The 22,543-nt window shown below is 45.7% G+C and overlaps 1 protein-coding gene across 1 annotated transcript in view; it reads left to right on the top strand.

The window, feature by feature from the left end:
- SDHC (succinate dehydrogenase complex subunit C) overlaps positions 1 to 22,543 on the top strand; it is a 33,728-nt gene that overhangs the window by 5,691 nt on the left and 5,494 nt on the right. The window contains exons 2-4 of the mRNA XM_029935748.1: positions 458 to 514; positions 2,680 to 2,781; positions 9,689 to 9,750. Coding sequence (XP_029791608.1) covers positions 458 to 514; positions 2,680 to 2,781; positions 9,689 to 9,750 — 221 coding nt within the window. The remainder of the gene's footprint in view (positions 1 to 457; positions 515 to 2,679; positions 2,782 to 9,688; positions 9,751 to 22,543) is intronic.

Here is a 22,543-nt window from a genome sequence, read left to right as displayed (position 1 = left end):
TCATTCCTAAGTCTAATATAGTACAAAAATAGAGAAGTTGATAAACTGAAATTCATCTCTGTGTGTTGCTGTTTATTCTCTTTTTTCTTCCTTTTTTTTATTTTTTAAGATTTTTTTTTATGTTCTTTATTTATTTTTGAGAGACAGAGAGAGACAGTGGGAATAGGGGAGGGTCAGAGAGAGGGAGATACAGAATGTGAAGCAGGCTCCAGGCTCTGAGCTGTCAGGACAGAGCCCGACGCGGGGCTTGAACCTACGAACCGTAAGATCATGACCTGAGCTGAAGCCGGACGCTTAACTGACTGAGCCACCCAGGCGCCCCTATTTTTAAGATTTTTAAGAAATCTCTATACCCAGCATGGGGCTTGAAATTACGACCCCAAGATCCAGGTCATCTGCTCCACTGACTCAGCCAGCCAGGTGCCCTCCACTGACTCCCTCTTCTCTTCTCTTGCAGACATGTTGGCCGCCATTGCCTCCGCGCCCACCTTAGTCCTCAGCTCTGCATCAGAAAGTAAGTTTCTACATTTGTGGAGGTTATTATAACTTACCATTTTTCCCTTTGGGAGCAGCAGTGGGTGGTTGGTTTGGATTTGCAGGGTATGTATGAAAGAAGGTAGTTGTAAATGGTTGGCTGAAAACTTAGTGATTATTCTCACTGTTTTTCTTATCTGGTCGTTAAAGAAGGAAGGATTCGAATATTAAATGTTAAATATGGGAAATATACTTTCAGAAAAGTTAGAAGATATATTTTGCTATGTTTACTTAAAACTCTATGTATTTTAGGTTGTGTCTTAAGAAATTGTTACTTTTGTTGGTCAAACCTGGTCTAATATTGACAATTTAATGTGGCTCAGGCTGATGTATGTTTAATTACTGTTAGTATCTTCTCTGAATTCTTTGAGATTAAGTTACAGACACTATGACACTACACACGCCTTGCTTTTTAAAAAAAATTTTTAACATTTAAAAAAAATTTTATTTCGAGAGTGAAAGAGAACGCCAGGAGGGTTCTGTGCTGTCCGCACAGAGCCCACTCTAGGGCTTGACCCCATGAGCCATGAGGTCATACCTGAGCTGAAATCAAGAGTTAGATGCTTAACTGACTGACTTCCAGGTGTCTCCTAAATACTTCTTCTAAGAAAAGGAACATTAGTGTAACAGTATAATTACACAAACACAGTTATCAAGTTCAGAAAATTTAACATTGATATACTCTTATCCAATACACAATTAGTCTTCAGATTTTCAATTTTTCCCAAATAATGTACTTTATAGAAACATAGTCCTCCTGTGCCCCCTCCAGGAGCTAATGAGGCTCACACATTGTATTTACTCGTCATATTTCTTTAGTATCTTTTAATCTGAAACTGCTTCTTAGCCTTCCTTTGTCTTTGATGATAGTGACATTTTTAGAAACTTTTTTTCTGAACATTTATTCATTTTTGAGAGAGTGTGAGTGGCAGAGGGGCAGCGAGAGAGGGAGACACAGAATCTGAAGCAGGCTCCAGGGTCCAGGCTCCAAGCTTTCAGCACAGAGCCTGAAACTGGGCTCGAACTCACAAACTCCAGTATCATGATCTGAGCCAAAGTACTGCCCTGATATTGACATTTTTGAGGAACACAGGCCAGTTGTTTTGTAGAATGCCTTTCAGGTTGGCTTGTATGACTTTGCTATGATGAGGGTCAGGCTACCCATTTTTGGCAGGAGTGATATGTAAGTGACGTTATATTCCTGGTCATATTCATATCAGGGGGCATGGGATGTGATTTTAACTTTCATCATTTGAATAATGGAATGTCTGCCAGGTATTTTTCCACTCTGAAGTTATTGGGTTTTTTTCTTTTTGTAATTAATGTGTAAGTTATATTTTCTTTTTCTTTAAAAAAAATTTTTTTTAATGTTTATTTTTGAGAGAGGGAAAGACAGAGCATGAACAGGGGAGAGGCAGAGGGAGACACAGAAATCCAAAGCAGGCTCCAGGCTCTGAGCTGTCAGCCCAGAGCCCGACATGGGGCTTGAACCCACAGATTGTGGACTGTGAGATCATGACCTGAGCTGAAGTCAGATGCTCAAACCACTGAGCCACCCAGGTGCCCCACATTTATATTTTCTTGAGGGGGATGGAATCGTGTTTAATACAGGCATGTAGTAAATTGAATTATTGAACGTTGCCGTTCAGCGCGTGACTTCAACCCAACCCAGTGACAAGGTGAACCAAGAAACTGTTCAGAGGTGCTGAGGTCTTGGTTTTTGAGGATGTGAAAGGGAGTCTTGACAAACCAGGTGAGACCAGGCGGTGCCCATGTATGAGGCTGCACCCGTGCCCTCGGGAAAGGACCATTCATTTATGTAAATGACTTGAAATACAGCACCTGCTCTGCTGCTCAGGACAAGTGGAGGAGGGCAGAGAGAGAGGGGCTGTTGCAGGGGCTGCGTGGGGGGTGCCTCAAGGACGAGGTGCCCTCCGCCCCGGCCTCCTTGGTGATTGAGGTGATTCATAACCGCGTCTAACTTGGCGTAAAGATAAGGGGATTGGACAAACATGTTTTCTTTATACTGTGGGTTCGTCTAGCCCAGCTTAGCTTTTTTTATTTTAACTTTTTGTTACGTAAAGTCTTGAGACCAAGTGTACTTCGAACCCTTTTAAAGTCTTGTGTCTTCTGGTTTTGTTCTAGTGCTGTTCCTTTGGGAACCACAGCCAAAGAAGAGATGGAGAGGTTCTGGAATAAGAACGCCGGGCTGAACCGCCCTCTGTCTCCTCATATCACTATCTACAGGTACGGGCTCGGGAGCCAGGGAGCCTGGAGGCAGTGGGGGAAGGTCCTGGCGGCTGGGCCATTGCGTCCCTCATTATTTCCCTCAGGCCTTTATTTTATGAGAAGATGACTATTTTCTGTCTTCTAGCCTTAGAGGGTAGTCTGTTCTGCAGAACTACCATTTGGAAAATGCTGGCAAGTCAAAATGTAGTTCCTGTTAGTTGAAAAAACAGTCTTTTGAAACAACTCCACATTTATATAGATGTTACAAAAACCATATGCTCCATTCCTCACACCGTGGTGCACAGTCCGCGTTTGTTACCGTGTGCAGATGAGGTCACGTGGGCGCACACGTAACGTCCTGCGTTAGCTCTCATGCTGCTGTAACAAGTGAGCATAAACTTTGTGGCTCCAAACAACACATTTACCATCTTACGGTCCTGTGGGGCGGAGGTCTGACGCAGGCTCACTGGTTAGAACTCAGGTGTTGGTAGGGCTGCTTCCCCTTCGGGAGGCTCAGGGCAGGAGTCTGTTTCCTTGCCTTTTCCAGCTTCCAGAGGCTGCTCCGAATTCCTTGGCTTGTGGCCTCCTCCCTCCGTCTTTGAAACCAGTGATGATGGGGGGCATTCTTCTCCCCCCACCCCTTCCCCCCTGCCTCCATTGTCACATTTCTTTTCTGCTTCCCTTCTTCTGGCCGCCTCTTGCACTTTTAAGGACCTTTGGGATTATGTTGGTACCATCCAGATAATCCGGGCTACTCTGTTTAGCCTAAGGTGCATTCATTAGCAACTTAATTTCATCTGTGACTGTTAATACCCCTGCCGTCTAAGGTAGAAGACTCACAGGTTCAGGGGTTAGAATGCAGACATCTTTAGGAAGGTCATTACTCATCACTCCAGTACCCTTGATACTTGAGTGCATGTTGCATAAATTCAAGGACACTCTATAGTACAACCATCACAGTCAGAAAATTGACTTTGACCCCGTGTTACTGTATAAACCTCAGATCCCATTCAGATGTTGTCAGTTGTGCTAATACTGCTCGCGATAGGTCCGAGATCCAGCCCCGCATCATGTATAGCATGTAGTTCTCTCTTTAACTCTTTCATCTCCTTCGGTAAGGAAGGAGTCTTTTCTTACCTTTTATGACCTTCACATTGTTAGAGTGTTCCTAGGTTTGGGTTGTTTGCCTGACGTTTTGTGACTTATGCATTTCTGGCAGGAAAACCTCTCCGGTGATGCTGTGCTCTTCTCCGTGCCAGGTATATACATGAGGATGATTTATCCCTTTGCTGGGGATGCCAACTTGTTTTTTTAACGCTTATTTATTTTTGAGATGGAGAGTGTGAACAGGGGAAGGGCACAGAAAGGAGGACAGAAGATCCAAAGCAGGCTCTATGCTGACAACAGGGGACCCGATGTGGGGCTCAGACTCATGAACCATGAGATCGTGACCTGAGCCCAAGTGGGACTTTCAGCCCACTGAGCCACTCAGGTGCTCCAAGCAGACACATTTTTAACTGACAGTTCTATTGCCAGGGGCGCCTGGGTGGCTCAGTGGTTGAGCGTTTGACTCAGGTCAGGTCACATGGCCTCATGACTGGTGGGTTCAAGCCCCGCGTCGGCTCTGTGCTGACAGCTCAGACCCTGGAGCCTGCTTCGGATTCTGTGTCTCCCTCCCTCTCTGCTCCTCCTCCACTTGTCCTCTTCTCTCTCTCTCTCAAAAATAAATAAACATTAAACATAATAATAATAAATAAATGTGTCTGCTTCAGTTTCTCCATCTATAAAGTTAATGAATAAAGATAGTATGCTTATTAACTGATCATTATTTTGTGGGGAGACTTTTACCCACCATCTGTTGATGGTACTTAACCACCAACATTTGTTATTATTACCATGAGTTATTACTGTGATGGTTGCCAGATTCTAATTTTTCTAACTCCATCATCCCTTCTAGATTTATTTGTAAATAAATAAATAGAATGAAGTGCGCCTTTTCAGTACAGACTCAAGGATTCCTAAAAGGAAGAACTCTCTTCTCCTCTACTGTGATGACGCCAACAAAAGGAAAAACAATCCCCTTTCCTCTCTGCTCTCAGCACTTCTGATACTGAATGAGTGGAGATTCTTCCCACACCAGTCAGTTTTCCGGCTCCCTGGATACCAGCTGGGTGTCCAGGAATCCCGTGAGGACACTTACTCTCTGGCGTTAGTGCAGAGCCTGCAGGTTAGGGGCTCCGTCCCGAAGGCTGTCCCCCACTTCCGATGCTCGTTGCACATCCTGTACTTTTGACTGACCAGCTGTAAATCCGGGGTTCTCTCTACCCCTTCTTAGGTTCAATCATTTGCTAGAATTGCTCTCAGAACCTGGAAACATTTACTTAACATTTCCCCGTTCATTGTAAAGGGTCCTACAGATGATCCAGATAAACTGTAAGGTGCCCTTTTTAGGCACCGCTGTGTCCAGAATAGTTCTGAGCATAAGAGCTTCTGTCTCCATGGAGTTGGGGACACCACCTTCGTGACATGTGGATGTGTTTACCACCCTGGAGACCCTGACCCGTTTACTTTTGGGATTTTTATGGAGGCTTCATCACGTAGGCATGATCAATTATTAACTCAATCTCTAGCCCCTCTTCCCTCCCTGGGAAAAGATGCAGGTGGACCAGAAAGTTCCACATTTCTAATCATGACCCGGTCTTTCTGGTAACCAGCCCCAACTTAGAGTCACCTCATTAGAACAAAGGACACTCTTACTGCCTAGGAAATTCCAAGGGATTTAGGAACTGTGTGTCAGGACTCAGAGCCAAAGACCAAATATTAGGACAGAGGATGTTCCTAGTACTCCTGTTACTAAGGAGATTAGAAGGGTTTTAGAAGGTCTGTGTCAGGAGCCAGGAAGAGAGACGGTGGAGATACGTATTTCTTATTATTTCACAGTTCCTATTTTGCCTAAAGGGTTACACTGTTACTCTCCTTTATTTTGATGTCCACACTGCCCCACAGTGCCCCCTCCCCTTCAAGGAGGCTCCTGCGAAATCAAGATCTGGGTGCTAGGCATGCTCATTGCTGTCAGAATGTCATTGCTAGGATGTGTGTGGATGCGAACGCAGGTGTACGTGTGGGTCCGTGTGTGCACAAAGACACAGACGCATCTGTGGCCGTCCATCTGTTGTCCTCAGAAGTAGCATCGGCAACTGGTAGGCTGGTGTCTTCAGAGAAAACCCCTCCGGATCCGCACCTCCTCCTTCAGGCAGCATGGCAGCCCGAGCCCCACTGCCCTCCTTACTTGGCGGGGGGGGGGGCGCTGGCCGCTGCCTTCCCGCCTCCACAAATCCCAAAGCCCTTCAGATTTTTTCCAAGCCAGATTCCAGAAATAGTTCTGATTGCAGAAATCAGACATTCTACTAAAACAGAGGGAGACTAATAAGTGATCTTAATCCTTGCAACTTGGTGGAACTTTTTTTTAAGAGAGAAAATATTTGGGGAAGAATTATAATGATGAACAACTTCTCAAATTATTCTGGATCTATATATATATAAAGCCCTGGCCTTTTTTCTTAGGTCACACAACGAATGTTAGTAAGCTGGTGGTGTGAGTCTTTCACTACCTTCTTTGCTCTTCCACTTAGGAAACTCTAGATGTACTTCGGGGGCGGGGGGAGCATCAGAGAACATGGTGCTGTTTCCGAGCTGGTATGTCCTGGAAAGATGTCTGATTTATGCTTTATGGAATCCTATTTTTCTCTTACTAACTTCTTTAGAGTGTTTTGGAGGAGGCATGGGAGTAAATGGTTAAGGCAGCACTTTATAATAAAGTATTATTTATTTCACTATATTGCATCAGTTTATCGAAGCAAAAGTGTATGCAGGGCTTAAGTTATCAGGAGAACAAGAGTCACTGAAAAAGATGTTAGAAAACTTCTTAAAACTTTGAGTTGAAAGGGTCCATAAAATTTAATTTCATCATCAACCTCATTGGTAGTTTTTGTGTTGTTTTTTTAAGATTTTATTTTTAAGTAATCTATACAGCCAACATGGGGCTTGAACTCACAGCCCCAAGATCAAGGGTCACACCCTCTACTGCCTGAGCCACGCCAAGAGCCCCAACCTCATGGGTTTTACGAATGTCCCTTGGGACTTTGGATACCCCCGCTCAGCCGCTGGGGGTGGTTGGGTGAGGCCGCGGGCTGGCCAGCGTGCAGAGTGCGCTGCAGGCCCCCGGCCCTGCTGACCAGCGCAGCTTTTACGTTGATCTGTTTTACATACAGTAAAGCCTTGGTTTATGAGCACAGTTTGTTCCGGAAACCTGCTTGTAATCAAAGCACTTGCATATCAAAGTGAATTTCCCAGTAAGAAATAATGGAAACTCAGATGATTGGTTCCACAGCCCCAAAATATTCACTTAAAAACTATTACAATACTGTAACATAATACCAAATACTAAAATATAAAGAAAAACAAACAAATTAACCTACACTCCCCGTTGTAAACCTGCACGGCTGGTGGGAGGGAGACAGAGAGGAGGGTTATTGTGTAGGACGACGTCACATCATGTGCTAACGGATGTTGGCTACGGTACAGTATTGATAAACTCTTGTCATAGGCTGTGTCGAATGTCCCTGGCACTAAGGCAGCAGAGGAAACAGTCTCCATCCGCAGGCAACCTGACCTAGAAGGAAGCAAAGCATTCCTCAGCTCACTCTTGTACGGAAAGGCAAAGGACTGCCCATAGGTGCTCCGAAGTGACAAAATACACTAGTGTCAGTTGTGAGCACCTTCTAGCGTTCTGAAAAATCACTGACTTCTGTCAGACACTGTGGCCTGAGACCGAATGTCCGAGCGTGGAGATGAGCATCACAATCCTGCAGAGAGAGAGAGAACCATTGGCTCGGGGGGATCCTGTGATGTTCAGCATCACGTGCTACTCGTATTGTAAGACTTCACTTGTGTATGAAGTTAAAATGTGTTAGAGATGTTTGCTCTTCTTGCAGAACATCCCAGAAAAGCTCCTCACAATCCATGGTTTTACTGTATTGGGTTTTTGCATTTTAAGAAAGGTGCTGCTCACCAAAAAAAAAAAAAGTTTAAAAGTCATGGAAATGATTTGAATTTGCTCCGTGCTACCTCAGCCTCAGCCAGAAAACACAAAGGCTCGGGCTGAATTCATCTGAAGATCCATTTACTCCCATGTCTTGGGTTGATTCTGGCTTAGAGGAGCCATCATTTTCTCTCCCCGAGTCTGTCTACACGCCCTCTCTGCATAGGTTCTTTGGGCTTCCTCACAGCAGCAGAGAGTGTGACTTGGAAGTCATGCAGTGTCCATTCTGCTGCATTCTGTTCCTTGAGGTCAATCATGAAGTTCTGCCCAGGTTCAAGGGGCTAAACACTTATGTGCCTGAGTGACAAGGAGTTGCAAGGAGTGACAAGATTCTGGAAGGTCGTGTGAAACTGGAAATAGTGCCGTGGTTGTTTGGAAAATGAAATCTCCTTCACCCACTCAGCACTAAGCTAGCCCAGGCTATGGTTTTAACCATTTTTGAAAATCAGGGTAACATTTGACTTCAGCAGTTTCTCATAGCACTCCCATTTTCCATGAGTATTTCTAAATACCGGAACAGTGCGCATGTGTCCTCTGGGAGCTCTGTCAGTCATGGGATTTCGTTCACTGGCCACGGGCCCTAAGTGCATTTGGAATGCTAAGCAATGTCTTACAATTTCCCCACCTCAGTCTTTTCCAGGTCTCCCAAATCAATATTTGTTCTGTCTTTTTCAGTCTGATAATCATTCTCTGTGGCAAATAAAATAGTTGAGCAATCTGCTTTGTACTCTGTCATCTATTAACATAAAATTGTCCATCCCGGTTAGGAGGCTTTCTTTCCCTGAATACAATTTTAAAAGCCCCTTTTTGTTGTCCTTGACACTTTTGCAAGCCTCAGCTCATTCTGGGTTTTAGTCTCCTGATTTATCTAACCAAATTATGTCATTGTTCTCTGCTTGTCCTTTGTCATGTGGCTCTTCTTCCGCCTTTTATATTTATCCTGTTAAGTCTGAGTTAAGCAGAGTGGTGTCTAGCCAGTTTTTTTGGTTTCTTTGGACATTACTCCTTTCTTACTGTGACCATTTTCATTACATGGTTAGAATTTCTTTTTGAGATTTTTTTTCAGCCTGCTTCAGCCTCCCTTTAGGGTGTTGAAAGTATGGTCAGCATTTCCAATCTAAGCTGACTTTCTAGGGTGAATGTTCACTTTATCCAAAGACTTCTGTTCTTTCCATTTCACTAACCAATTCTCTCGAGCATGAGAACCGGGCCCAGAATACAGCGGTGTGTTGTCCCTCTATGGAAACGCTTTGGCAAATTACTGATTCGGAACATGATTTGGAAAGGGGTTTGATGACAAAGTATTTTAAAACTACCGTGGATTAAGAAACATATGCTAAATCCAGGAAAATTGGATTTAAAATTTTGGGATAGTTAGTTTCTCAGGGAGTAAATGGTATGCTCAGTCTGAATATTTACGGGCGTATAGCAAGAGTCCAGGGATGACTGTGTTCTGTGAAACTGGATAAACAAAACTCACTTGGTTTTCCTTTTCCTTCAGTCTGACTAGTGCAGGGGAGGACCCCGGTGGTGGTGGTCTAATGATTATTTTCCAACTTTACGCAACTTTAATTGGTGTCTTTGACCCCCTCACATTGTTTTTCTCCTTATGAAAGGAGGGGTTTCCTTCTGGTAAAAGGGAGGGATGCTCAGTTTTCATATATTCAAACTAGAAAGTGGAAATAAGAATGTAAAAGATTTGTTTTGTGTGTGTATATAAATAATGCCTATTTCAAGTAGTTTATGTTCTCTTCACCGAAATGGACTCTCCATTGTGGTGTCATATTTTCCTTTTTTTAATTGCCTTTGTGTATTTCTTTGCAGTTGGTCACTTCCCATGGCGATGTCCATTTGCCACCGTGGTACCGGTATGGCCTTGAGTGCAGGTATGGACACGTGTGTTTGTGCATGCGTGCGCGCAGGCATGCCCACTTAGAAGAATTTGCTGGTTCTGTGGGGCTTTGCACTGCCTCCTCTGCAGATCAGCGGCTTGATTTAGAGAAAACGATGAGTCTCTTTAAGCCTGTTGTTCATTCATTCCTTTAACAATTCATTATGAGTTCCCAGTATGCTTATGTTCTTTCGTTGGCCAAGTGTTTTTTAGTAGGCTTCACACCTAGTGAGGAGCCCGACAGGGGGATTGAACTCACGACCCTGAGACCAAGACCTGAGCTGAAATCAAGAGTCAGACACGTCAATGACTGAGCCTCCCAGGCGCCCCATCCCTGGCACGTCTATTATGTATTACATTTATTGAAATTACAGAGAACAGAGATAGAAATGTCATAGAGATGGGCCGGCCGACTACACATTGACCAGACACCATCCAAGATTAGTCATCAACCTTATTCTTCCAGAAACTCAGCTTTAGCACCCATTCTTTATCACCTAAAATTGATCAGGCCCAAAAAACCCAAGTCATTCTCCAATCTCGCAGATCTTGGTTTACAGCCCAGAATGTCTGTTTATTTACTTAACGTAATATGAATTGTAGGCTGTTCTTAGAGCACGCATCTGTTTCAGGCCATTAGATTTATTGCAGGTAGGAAGGATGCAGATTTCAATCAGGTTTTGGGATCTGATGCATCTACCCACAGTAGAGAGATACTTTACAAGAAGGTCAGCTGTATTTAAATGTTTTCCCTGGCTGGTACAGGAAACATGGACATGTTTTCTTTTATGGACATTTCCATAGAAGACATCCCCCTCCCTCCTCCTCCAGGCTTTCGTAGACTGTGTGTTTACAGAAGTGGTCATCAGCAGGTCTGCTGGCTCGAGCATAGGGACCCTGTGTTTAGGCAGCTGCTGCAAAGACTTTGGCAGAAATTAGCTAATGCTATGTCTTTGCCATTCAAGGTCAGATTTGTTTTGTTGGTAATCAAGTAGGGATAGGAACCCTTTTCTAAGATCTGATATTCCTGTGTTATCATTCCTTTGGTTAGTGAAGGGATGATGGGATCCAGGAAAACTGTTCTTGGAATCTGAATAGTTTCTGGTTTTTAACCCACTCGGAGTGAAACAATAGACTTCGGGATCAGGTTATGCTAGCTGTAAATTCAGTTACCTTATTTCTGCTTACTTTGAATCTTATAATTGCTAGGTTGATGCTGTATGCTTAGTTTGGTGGTTTTGATGAGCAGATCTAATCCTAAAAATCACTGAAAGAACAGAGCAGTTTATTAGGCTTCAGTCTCCCTGTTTACCTCAGTGAATTCATCACCACTGAAGGAGACAGAGAGCGTTGACTCTTTCATAGACCGTACTGATTACAAAATACTCGTTTGCCAGACACAGCTAGCTAAAGGTGAGATGTGTGTTTTTCACAAGTGTACTTAACAACAGCTTATTTCTTCTGCCTTTACACCCGAACTGACCTTGTGCTCACCACGCGCGTCCAGTTTACCCTTAACGCTCTCCCCCGCAGTGGCTGCAGGCCGCACGGTGGTAGTTCTCCCGTGTCTCTCAGACGCGGAAGGGCCGTTCAGAACTGGAAGGGAGCCTGTTTTCCACAGTGAGTGGTGTAGGCAGCCCAGTCCACTCTCTGAGCCTCAGTTTTATTCCTTGTAAAATGAGCATCTTATTAATGCCTATCCCAGATGGATGGAATTTCAAGGAACTACACTCTGGATACTGACTTATGAAAACAGGGATGAGAAGTAGGATCAATTTAATGGCAACAGGCTCTTAGAAGATGATGTGCACTGGATCAGATGGTGAATTTGGCCTGAAATGAAGTCAATCCCAGCAACTGTGCTTGATCTTGGCATTCTTGTGGCTCTCGTCCAAACTCTTTTTCACTTAACAGCAGGAAAAACAAAAACCTTACGAAAATAAATTGAATCATGTCACACTTAGAGTCATCCTATTATTGCATTTGCCTTTGTGTTAGATTAAAATTCAAACCTCCACCGTGGCGTAAAGGGCCCTGCCTGATCTGGCCTTGCCCCCGCTTGCTTCCTGTGCTCTGGCCCCGCTGAGTGCACAAACCTCCTCATCCCAGAATCATCGCCTGCTCTCAGAGTCTGAAATGTCTGCCCCTACCCTTTCCCTAGCTGTGCATGGTTAGTTCCTTTTTACCCTTTAGATCTGAACAAAATTGTCAATTTAAAGAGTACTTTATGGGGTACTTGGGTGGCTCAGTTTGTTGAGCATCTGACACTTGATTTCAGCTCCGGTCATGATTCCAGGGTCACGGGATCAAGCCCCACATTGGGCTCCGTGCTGAGTGTGGATCCTACATGGGTGTGTGTCTCTATCTCTGTCTCTGTCTCTGTCTCTCTCTCTCTCTCTCTTTAAAAAAACTACTTTGCTTACCACCATCTCTAATTAAGGCATTTCCAGTTCTAGTTCTTTTGTTAATTTTCTGTTTCACAGCACTGTTCCTTCATAGTTCTTATTGCACTGGTTGCCTCTTTCAGAGCTTTTGTTATGTATTTGTAATTATTTTGTCTGCTTACATTTTAGAAATCTGTCGCTTACTAAACTGCTGAATCTACAGAGTAGGGACTGCACATCCCTTCTTTACTGTTCCTACGTACCCACTAGCAGACGCTCAGGTGCCTGGTAGATCTGTGTGTACTAAATGAATACAGCCATCTAAGTCATTTTGCTCATAGTGGTCATTTCAGAAATGTTCGTTCTTTCTGCCTTCCACTCCATCTCCTTGTAAATCTTTCCTTTTTTTTCTTTTTTTAATGTTTTATTTATGTTTGGTACAGGGAGAGACAGAGCATGAGAGGGGGAGGGACAGAGAGAGAGAGGGACACACAGAATCTGAAGCAGGCACCAGGCTCTGAGCTGTCAGCACAGAGCCTGACGCGGGGCTTAAACCCACGAATGTGAGATCATGACCTGAGCTGAAGTCGGAGGCTTAACCGACTGAGCCCCCCAGGCGCCCCTCGCCCATCTCCTTCTAGTCTGTACAGATTAGACATTAAATGGCCTCTACCCTTGAGGGTGTCACACTGTGATAACTTTTGAGTAGAGACATGGGACCCCTGAGGAGAGACCGGCTCTGAAGGAGGTGGAGAGCTTGAGAGAGGATGGGTAGGAGAGCTCATTAAGAGGAGGTGGAGGAGGCGTTCCCACGGAGAGAGCACCCTCTGGCCCAGGGGTCGGGAAGTGTCTAGAGTCCCTGGACGGTGACGCCTGGGTGTGGTGGCTCGGGAGGCGTGTTTACGGGGCAAGCAGCAGAAGGCAAGGCTGGGAGGTTTGCTAGACAGCGCAGGGCTTGGGCTGCCGTGCGGAGAAGGTGGGACTTGATCCTATAGACTTTAGAAGTCATAAAAGGCCTGGCTGGCTGGCTCAGTCAGCAGAACATGCGACTCTTGATCTTGGGGTCATGAGTTCAATCCCCACGTTGTGCACAGAGCTTTACCTCAAAAAACAAAGTTCCTGTCCTCTTTTGTTTCAGTGACAGAACAGTCTGGTTGGGACAAAGCCCCTGGAGAGATTTTGCAGCCAGTGTATAAATTGTAAACAGCACGTTGAACGAAAAAGTATGGTGAAACTAGTTTGACTTTAAAATGGAATTTTTTGAAAAGGGACTTTGTAAATAGTCCTTTAAAACGTGGGAAGAGATGGCCGGTAGCGCTCTTCCGTTGCTTAGATGCCGTGGGGATTACAATACTCATGATCTGTCGTAGTGGCAGACGGTGGTCAGGTAGGCACCGTGAGGGCGGCGGGCAGCGGAGGCCGCAGTGGGAGTGAGGCCGGGGGAGGCGGGCGGCGGACGCAGCAGCAGGAACGCCAGGAGTTCAGAAGAAGACCAGGTGCCTGCTACGTGTTCAGAGGAACTGCACCTGCACATGAAGTTCACTGTGACCTCGAAGGGGTGTGGGAACGGCCCTGAAGGTTTGGGGTCATCAGTAAACACAGCTCAGATCTGAGACCTCCCGTGAGAGATTGCCCAAGTGCGTCCACAAGCCCTGTGCGCAGGCAGCCCATTCCTTTCTAGAAAAGCCAGAGGCCTTACAGATTTATAAAGCTTGTAATAGAACTTGAAAATGACTGCTTTTGTCTTCTGGGCTTGTCATGAGATGGGACATTAGTCATTGATTCTCAGATGTGTTAGGAGTGCTGGTCACTGAGGCAGTGGAGACAAAGTCACAAGAGCAAATGTTGGAGTAGGACAGATATGAGCTCAGTTCCTGTTCTGTCACTCACCAGGTCCTATAGCCTCACTTCCTTTTCTGCTTGTATTAATGCCTCATTAGGATTGTGAGAGTTAAATTCAATACTAGATAGAAAATTCTGGCTGTAAATCAGAGTTTTCATGACCCCTTCTTCGATAATTTGCTAGCATGGCTCACCAGAACTCCTGAAAACACTTGACTTACATTTACTGAGTTTTTAAATGAAGGATGCCCCTCCAGAAGAGCCAAATGGAAGAGAAATGTAGGGCAAGGTGTAAGGGGGCTGGGGGGGCGGGGTATGCATGGGGCTTCCGTGCCCTCTCTGGTGTTATTTTAAATTGCACCAAAGTTCAGCTGAGGAAAAAATAAAGATCTAATTGGCTTTCTTAATTGATTCCTCAATTGGGCAGCATTCCTTCTAGCAAGGAGATGATCTGCTGAGCTAAACAAAAGGAAGGTTTTTAAAGGCATAAAAAAGGGGGGGGTGCCTGGCTGGCTTAGTGGGTGGAGCATGTGACTTTTAATCTTGGGCTTGTGAGTTTGAGCCCTATATTGGATACAGTGACCTATACCTAATACCTTATATTGGGTGTTAGTTAAAAATAAAATCTTAACTTTTTTTTAAGTATATTTGTTTATTTTGAGAGAGAGAAAGAGAGAGCAGTGGAGGGGCAGAGAGATAGTGATATAGAAAGAGAGTTCCAAGCAGGCTCCGCACTGTCAGCACAGAGCCGGATGTGGGGCTTGACCCCACGAACAGTGAGATCGTGACCTGAGCTGAGTTCAAGAGTCAGATCCACCCAATGACTGAGCCACCCAGGCACCCAGAAATAAAATCTTTTTTAAAAAAGAAAGGAAGGAAGGAAGAAAAGAAATTATTAGCAAGCGATGCCTTGATTAGGCCAGTGTCCCTCCTGAGGGGGTTGGAGGTGTCTGTCCTCCTGACCAGGAATTTCCGCGTTGGCTGATCACATTCTGGGGAGCTGAACTGCAGTCAGCGTCGGCATTAAGTTCTGGGTTTGCCGCTTGCCCTGAAGTGTCACCATGGTCGTGTCACCTGTGGGCTTTCAGCGCCGCCCTTTCTGCTCCTTGGTGTGTTCAGGAGTTTGAAAGCAGCTTAAAAGCTGTCATCCAGGGGTTTATGGAGGTTTTGTCACCTGGCGGGATTGAGATCACATCCTGGGCCCTTGGGGACTCACTTGAGCACCAGCCACTCCTTTGCAGAGATGTGGGGGGCAGGGATGGGGAGGAGGGGGCGGGGATGGATGTCCCCACCCTCAGTCCCTGTTGGGGTCTCTCCGGCTGCCCTATGAAGCTGCGTGAGGCCCTGCCCGCCAGTCATCCATCAGCAAGCAAAAGACACTTCCCGCTCAGAGGTCCCAAAGTGTCAGCATTTGTGTGCCGGGAACTGGGGGGAAGACCAAGTATGATATCCTACTGTACGTAGCACGTCTTCCAACACGGAATATCAAGCAGTTGATTCAGACAAAGTGACTTTGGCCAAAGCTTTCCTCATTACAAATGAAAAGAATATATGACAGGAGACCAAATATGCCATTTCCCGAATTCGCCCCCATGTCTCCTACGCCAGGAAGCGGGTGATAGCCTCTCCTCCGACGCCAAGCAGTGCAGGTTGGGAAGACAAAGCCGCTGATCACTGACAAATTAAAAAGGGCTTTCCCTCGGCTGCGCTGCAGTGGAGCGCTGTATACGGAACCGGGCAGGTTGGCGGCAAGCCCTGTGGCCACTTCCAGAAGCCGCCCGAAGCTCTTTCAGACCCTTCCTCCCCGCACGTGCTGGCAGATGAGAACGGAAACCTGTGCGAGAGCCTCGCAGAGCCGCCCGGGTGGCGGTTCCGGCTGCGGTGACAGCCCGCCTGCTCTTTGATCGCAGCGCCCTCCACTCCTCTCATCCTGTGCTTGGCCCCGCAGCCTCCGCAGCCTCGGGAGGGGGTGGGGTCCGGAGTGCTGTGGCGCAGGAAGAGGAAACCCTTCTGAGAAGCATGTGCTCTTCTGGCGACGGTGGTGTTGCCAGGCCGAGTCGTCCTGGAGACGCAGGGACAGGGCTGCAGCACTCGTCAGCAGGCAAGGCTGAGGACGCCGTCTTCAGCCACAAACCATGAGATGTTTTCTGAATGGTGCAGAATTAAACATCCCAAGCATTAATATAAATAACAATCACGACCAGGCCTGTGTCAGGGAATTCACGGCTGGTACTTAATTTAATCCTCCAGTCCTAACTAGGCATTAAGACAAGCAGAAACGGAAGTGAGGATCAAGTAGCTGGGTAGCGACAGTAGGAACTGGACCCCCTTTGTCCTGCTGCACAGGTTGTGCTCTTCCCGCTGTCTCCACCCTGCCTCCGGGACCAGGGTTCCGAATGGACCCCTGACACACCACATCTGAGAATCAGTGACTGATGTCCCTCGCATCTCCTGACAAGCCCAGAAGAGAAAACCAGCCTCTTCAGAGTTCCACTGATTAAGTCTGTACGTAAGGCCTTTGGCTTCTCCAGAAAGGAAGCTGACTCCCTGAGCAGTAGGTTTGCCCGCGTATTCAGGCCGTCTCTCACTGAAGGTCCGAGTCTTCAGCCTGACCAGTGTGAGAATCTGTGGAGCCGGAAGTGACGATGGCAATGTCCGGTCTGATAGCCGGGGTGAAGTTGTGCAGTATCCAACAGTGGATACATCCCGTTAGTCATTGTAGTTATTTAAAACTGAAACTTAGAAGCATTTCCTCTTTCCATTATGTGGATAGTTTGATTTTTTTTTCCCAAATGGCTGCTAAATTGTTTGGACATAAATACTTGAGTTGCTTGGATCTAATTACTTAAGAAACAAAACTGTTAGGTATCTCTTGGCTTAGGGACACCCTAAAAAATTTTACTGAAAACACTGAGGTACCGTGAACTGAGATAGTTTGAGAAGATTTGAGAAGAAGCTATGACCCAAGAGGACTCAAGGATCTTTGAAAGGCTGAATTGATACGAAGTTAGAAGATCACGGACCCTGCCCGTGTTCTTGGAATTTCAGTGTAAACCTTCATCTCCGAAACGTCTTTAGGCACACGTGCCCTAGATGCGCGGACAGACTTGGCCCTGATCTGTGGCCCACGAGTGACGGCAGCGTACTGCCGAGTCCCAGGAATGGCCGCTCAGAGCAACACTGACCTCTGACAAGAGCAGACCGGGGCGCTGCCCCAGCTTAGAATGACACCCCCTCCTCTCAGATAACCTTCCAGAGTCCAGACTAACGGAAATCCTGGGGTGCGAACAGCGATGTCTTCCGCCTTTCCTGCTATGAAGTCCACAGAGTTTTGTCAGCATAATCAATTCAGAAACAAACAAATGTCTGAAAATAAACCTGTTGTTCTTGACATGATTCTGCTACATAACCCCAAGCCAGTTTCTTCAAGATTGGTATTTTTTAAACAATGGAAACACCGGCAAGTCTAAAAGCACAGTTATGAGTCAGGAGTCTACAAGTGCTTAAGAAAAAAAGTGTGGTGTTAGTGGAAAGAATCTGAGTTTTGTGTTCAAATCCCAGTCCATTCACTTAGCACTAAGTAAACTGGGATCCACTTCTTAATGTTTCTGAACCTCATGTCATTCGCTGCTGAGTGAAGGAGGCACTGATCTTTGGGATCGTTAGGAGGATTAAGTAATTATGCAGGTTTTCAGGAAATAGTGGCTGTAGCAGTAGTCGTATTTAGAGGAGGAGGTATTTTTCTAAAGGGTTGGGTACTTAAAGACATAAAATGCACATGTCTCTGGGTACACACAAAATGGTGATCTCTGAGTGCTGGGATTATGGGGAACTTTCCCAAACCCTGCACTTCTATACTGTAGTTCTTTGCAGTGAATTTGTGTAATCAGAGAAAAAATTAAATGTGTCTCTGGGAGGTCAGGAGATCTGGGGGTCATCACACAGATTCCAGTCCGACAGTTAGAGGAGAGACCACGTTGGCTGGCTGCCTCTCTGTTCTTTCAAAAAGGGCTCTTTTCTGGGGAACCTGGGTGACGCAGTCGGTTAAGTGTCCAGCTTCAGCTCAGGTCCTGAGCTCACGGTTTGTGAGTTCGAGTCCCACATCCAGCTCTCTGCTGTCAGTACAGACCCTGCTTTGGATCCCCTGTCCCCCCCCTCTGCCCCTCCCCTGTATGCCCACATGCGTGCATATGTTCTCTCGCTCAAAAATAAATAAACGTGAAAAAAAGGGCTCTTTTCTGAACTGTTTTACATGCAACACTCTGAGACCAAATTCACGTTTTCGCCATGAACAACACATTTTTCAATTGTCCACACACTGACTTCTCCGATTCAGTTCAGTGCTGATACTCACCACTCAGAGTTAGTGCAGACTTCACAGGCTAAGGGTGCAGCCCCATTAGATGGTCCCCCACTTCGGCTCCAGTCGCAAGTCCCAGGTTGCCACCTGCACCTCCTGACCCCGCCGCGTGGAGAACCTGGTTAGTGTTGACCGCTGTGTGAGATGCTCTGTTTACAGAAATGAGTGAGGCCTAGCCCTTGCCCTTGCCCTTGCCCACCTCATCGCCAGGTGGGTTTTCCTCCGCCGGGGGCCCCGTCCACACTTCAGACTTCACTTACCATTAACCTGCAGATGATGCTCAAATCTGTGTCTTCAGGCCAGAACTTCAGGCCTCAATCCAGCTGCTTATCACATATCCTCACTCGATGTTCCTCCAGTACTTCTAATTTTGGTGTCCGCTGAATGGAGCCTGTCTCTCCCTTCTCAAAGTGTCATCAGTCCTCCGACAAATCAAACCTGAATGCCTTTCCCTCGTTCCCCATGTGGGTAAAGAGCATTATCAGTAGTCTGTGCAACCACCATACTTGATTCCCTCATTTACCCCATCTTCCCAAATTTTACCTCCTTATATCTTTTTTAGTTGTCCATTCTTTATTCTGTTACTGTCTCCAGTGAGGCTACAACCTTGACCCACTGGAAACGTGGAGTCACCCATAGCCTCCTGTTTCGGACTTCCTGCCGCCACTGTGATTCCTCTTCTCTGTCCCAGTGTGGCTGCCAGGTTGACCTTCTCAGAGGACATATGTGACCATATCCCTGTCCAGTTTAAAACTCTTAATGACTGGGGCGCCTGGGTGGCTCTGTCGATTGAGCGTTTGACTTTGGCTCAGGTCATCATCTCACGGTTCGTGAGTTCGAGCCCTGCGTCAGGCTCTATGCTGACAGCTCAGAGCCTGGAGACTGTTTCAGATTCTGTGTCTTCCTCTCTCTCTGCCCCTCCCCTGCTTACTCTGTCTCTCTCTCTGTCTCAAAATAAAATAAAGACATAAAAAAAGAAAATAAAAAAAAAACTCTTAATGACTTATCAGTCCCATTAGGAATGGCAGGATTTGGGGCACCTGGGTGTGGCTCATTTGGTTAAGTGTCCTACTTCAGCTCAGAGCATGATCTCACATTTCATGAGTTCATGCCCTGCGTCGGACTCTGTGCTGACAGCTCAGAGCCTGGAGCCTGACTGCTTCCGATTCTGTCTTCCCCTCTCTCTGCTCCTCCCCTACTCATGCTCTGCCTCTGTCTCTCTCTCAAAAGTAAATAAACATTAAAAAAAAAAAAGGAATGGCAGGTTCTGGCTCAAGTAACCCTGCGCCCAGGGCCTGTCATTGTTTCTGTATGTGACACAGCCTCAGAGTCCTTCTCCCTACCACACCTTTCTGTTTCAGGTGTACGGTGTGTTGATTTGACAACTTAGTGCTCAGTGTAAGTGAAGTCACCACTTGTCCCCATACAATGTCATTATAATATTACTGACTATATTCCCGGTGCAGTACTTTTCACCTCTGTGATCTATTTATTTTATAACTGGAAGTTTGTACCTCTTAATCCCCTTTTTCTATTTAACGTCTTCCCCCATCCACCTCCCCTCTGGAAACCAGAGGTTTATTCTGTGTGTTTGGGAGTCGGTTTCATTTTTTAGATTCCACATATAAGTGAAATCATCTGTTACTTGTCTTTTCTGTCCAACTTATGTCACTTAGCGTAATACCCTCTCGGTCCATCCATGTTTTAGTGGGTAGCCAGATCTCATTTCTTCTTCATGCCTGAGTAATATTCCAGTGGGTACATACGCCACATCTTCTTTGTCCATTCACCTACCAGCGGATACTTGGATTGCTTCTGTATCTTGGCCATTGTAAATAATGTCTGTGGGTTTGAGCCCTGCATCGGGCTCTGTGCTGACAGCTCAGAGCCTGGAACCTGCTCAGATTCTGTGTCTCCCTCTCTCTCTGCCCCTCCCCCACTCGCTCTCTGCTCTGTCTCTCAAAAATAAAATAAAGACATTGAAGAAAACAAAAAAATAAATGAATGAACTTAAAAAATTTTAATAAAACTTAGCTTACATGCACCTCTGAGAAAACGCTTTGCAGGGTCCTCTCCCCTTCTCACCGGATGGATTTTCATTGTCCTGCTTCGCGTTCCTTAGCCCCCTGTGCACACAGATAGCAGTGTTACAGTGCCCTGTGTGGTGCTGGTGCCCGTTACTTTGTCCTGTGGATTGATTTACATAAGTTAAAAAAAAAAAAAGCTGGACACGAAGCTTCCTGAGGGCGAGACTGGGTCTTCATTTTCCTCTCCACAAGCTCCATAGAGATTTAGTACGCAGGGTGCCTTTAGTAAATGTCTGAAGTAGAGGAGTGCATGTTAGCCCCACCTGACAACAGGAGAACAGAACGGCCTCTAGAAAGTACACTTCCTGCACGCTGTTTTCCAACCCCAGCTACTGTAAATATGTCATGATCTTTAAGATCTTTGCAGGGGCGCTCCTGCTCCTGGATGGTTCAGTCGGTTAAGTGTCAACCCTTGATTTTGGCTCAGGTCATGATCCCAGGGTTGTGGGCTCGAACCCCACATTGGGCTCTATGCTGAGCGTGCAGCCTGCTTAAGGTTCTCTCTCTCCCTCTGCCCCTCCCCCTTGCTCGCTCTAAGAAAAAAAGATCTTCTTGGGAAGAGTTTGCATAGCCATCTCAGTGGCCTGACTTTCACAAGATTCCTTCAACCAGTGCCCAGTTGCCGCGGTTCTGATCCCTCTTCTGCCTTGCGTGGAAATGGAAAATTAGATGCTTGTTACAGTAAAGCAAATAGCCCTTCATCGTGCTGTTCAGAATCACCCTGTGATGAGCCACAGTTACTGGTGGAAACGTGTAGGGGTGGGAATCGTAGTAGAGATTGGTTTCTTTTAACAGCTTTATTGAGACATAATTCATACACCATGTAATTCAGTTATTTAAAGTGTATAATTTAATTTTTAGTATATTCGCGGAATTGTGTAACAACCACCACGATAAGATTTAGAACATTTAAAAAATATACCGTATTGTCAGGCTGGCTAACATACAGCGTATACAGTGTGCTCTTGGCTTTAGGGTAGATTCCCCTGATTCAGCACGCAGTGCTCGTCCCCGCAAGTGCCCTCCTCCATGAGGATTTAGAACATGTTAATTATTACAAAGGGAAACCCCCATATCTGTTCGTCACTCCCCATTTCCCTCCGATCGTCTAGCCCAAGGCAGCCACTTACCTACTTGGTCTGTGTAGACTTGTCTGTAGGGAGCGTCTCTTGTAAGCAGAGCCTGCAGTGTGTGGTCCTCTGTGACAGGTGTCTTTACTCAGGTTAACTTTTGCGAATTTCCTCCATATTGTGGCATGTGTCGGCACCCATTCCTTTTTTAAACCAGCAGAACTTTCCTTTTATTATCATTTTTTTTCTGTCTCCACTATTTTATTTTATTTTTTAATTTACCTCCAAGTTAGTTAGTGTATAGTGCAACAATAATCTCCTTGATGCCCCTTACCATTTAGCCCATCCCCCATCCCCATCCCACAAGCCCTCCGGTAACCCGCTGTTCTCCATAGTTAAGAGTGTATTATGTTTTGTCCCCCTCCCCATTTTTATATTATTTTTGCTTCCTTTCTTTTATGTTCGTCTGTTTTGTATGTTAAAGTCCTTAGATGGGTGAAGGCATATGATATTTGTCTTTCTTTAATTTCACTTAGCACGATACCCTCTAGTTCCATCCACATAGTTGTAAATGGAAAGATTTCATTCTTTTTGATTGCCGAGTAATACTTCATTGTGTATATACCACATCTTTATCCGTTCACCCATCGATGGACATTTAGGCTCTTCCCATGCGTTGGCTACTGTCGATAAACACCCATTTCTTTTCTGTTGCTGAGCAATATTCCAGTGTGTGGCTGGAGCATATTTAATTTACTGATTCATCAGTTGATGGATATTTGGGGTGCTCCCACTTTTTGAGTGTTGTGAATAAGCTGCTATTGTGCACAAGCATTTGCACAGGTATGTTTCATTTCTTCTGTGTGTACACCTAGAAGTGGTATTGTTCGGTCATATGTTAATTCCGTGAACCTTTTGAGGAACTGCCGGATGGTTACCCAAAGTGACTGTAACACCACGTCAGGTTCCCACCAGCCGTGTGTGCGATCCTGCTTTGCGTCCTTGCCAACACTTGTATTATCTGTCTTTTTATATTTATGTTATT

This window comes from Suricata suricatta, chromosome 3, assembly GCF_006229205.1.
Source record: "Suricata suricatta isolate VVHF042 chromosome 3, meerkat_22Aug2017_6uvM2_HiC, whole genome shotgun sequence".
Classification (NCBI taxonomy): domain Eukaryota; kingdom Metazoa; phylum Chordata; class Mammalia; order Carnivora; family Herpestidae; genus Suricata; species Suricata suricatta.
Note: the sequence above shows the minus strand (reverse complement) of the source record. Positions and strands in the feature narration are given on the sequence as shown.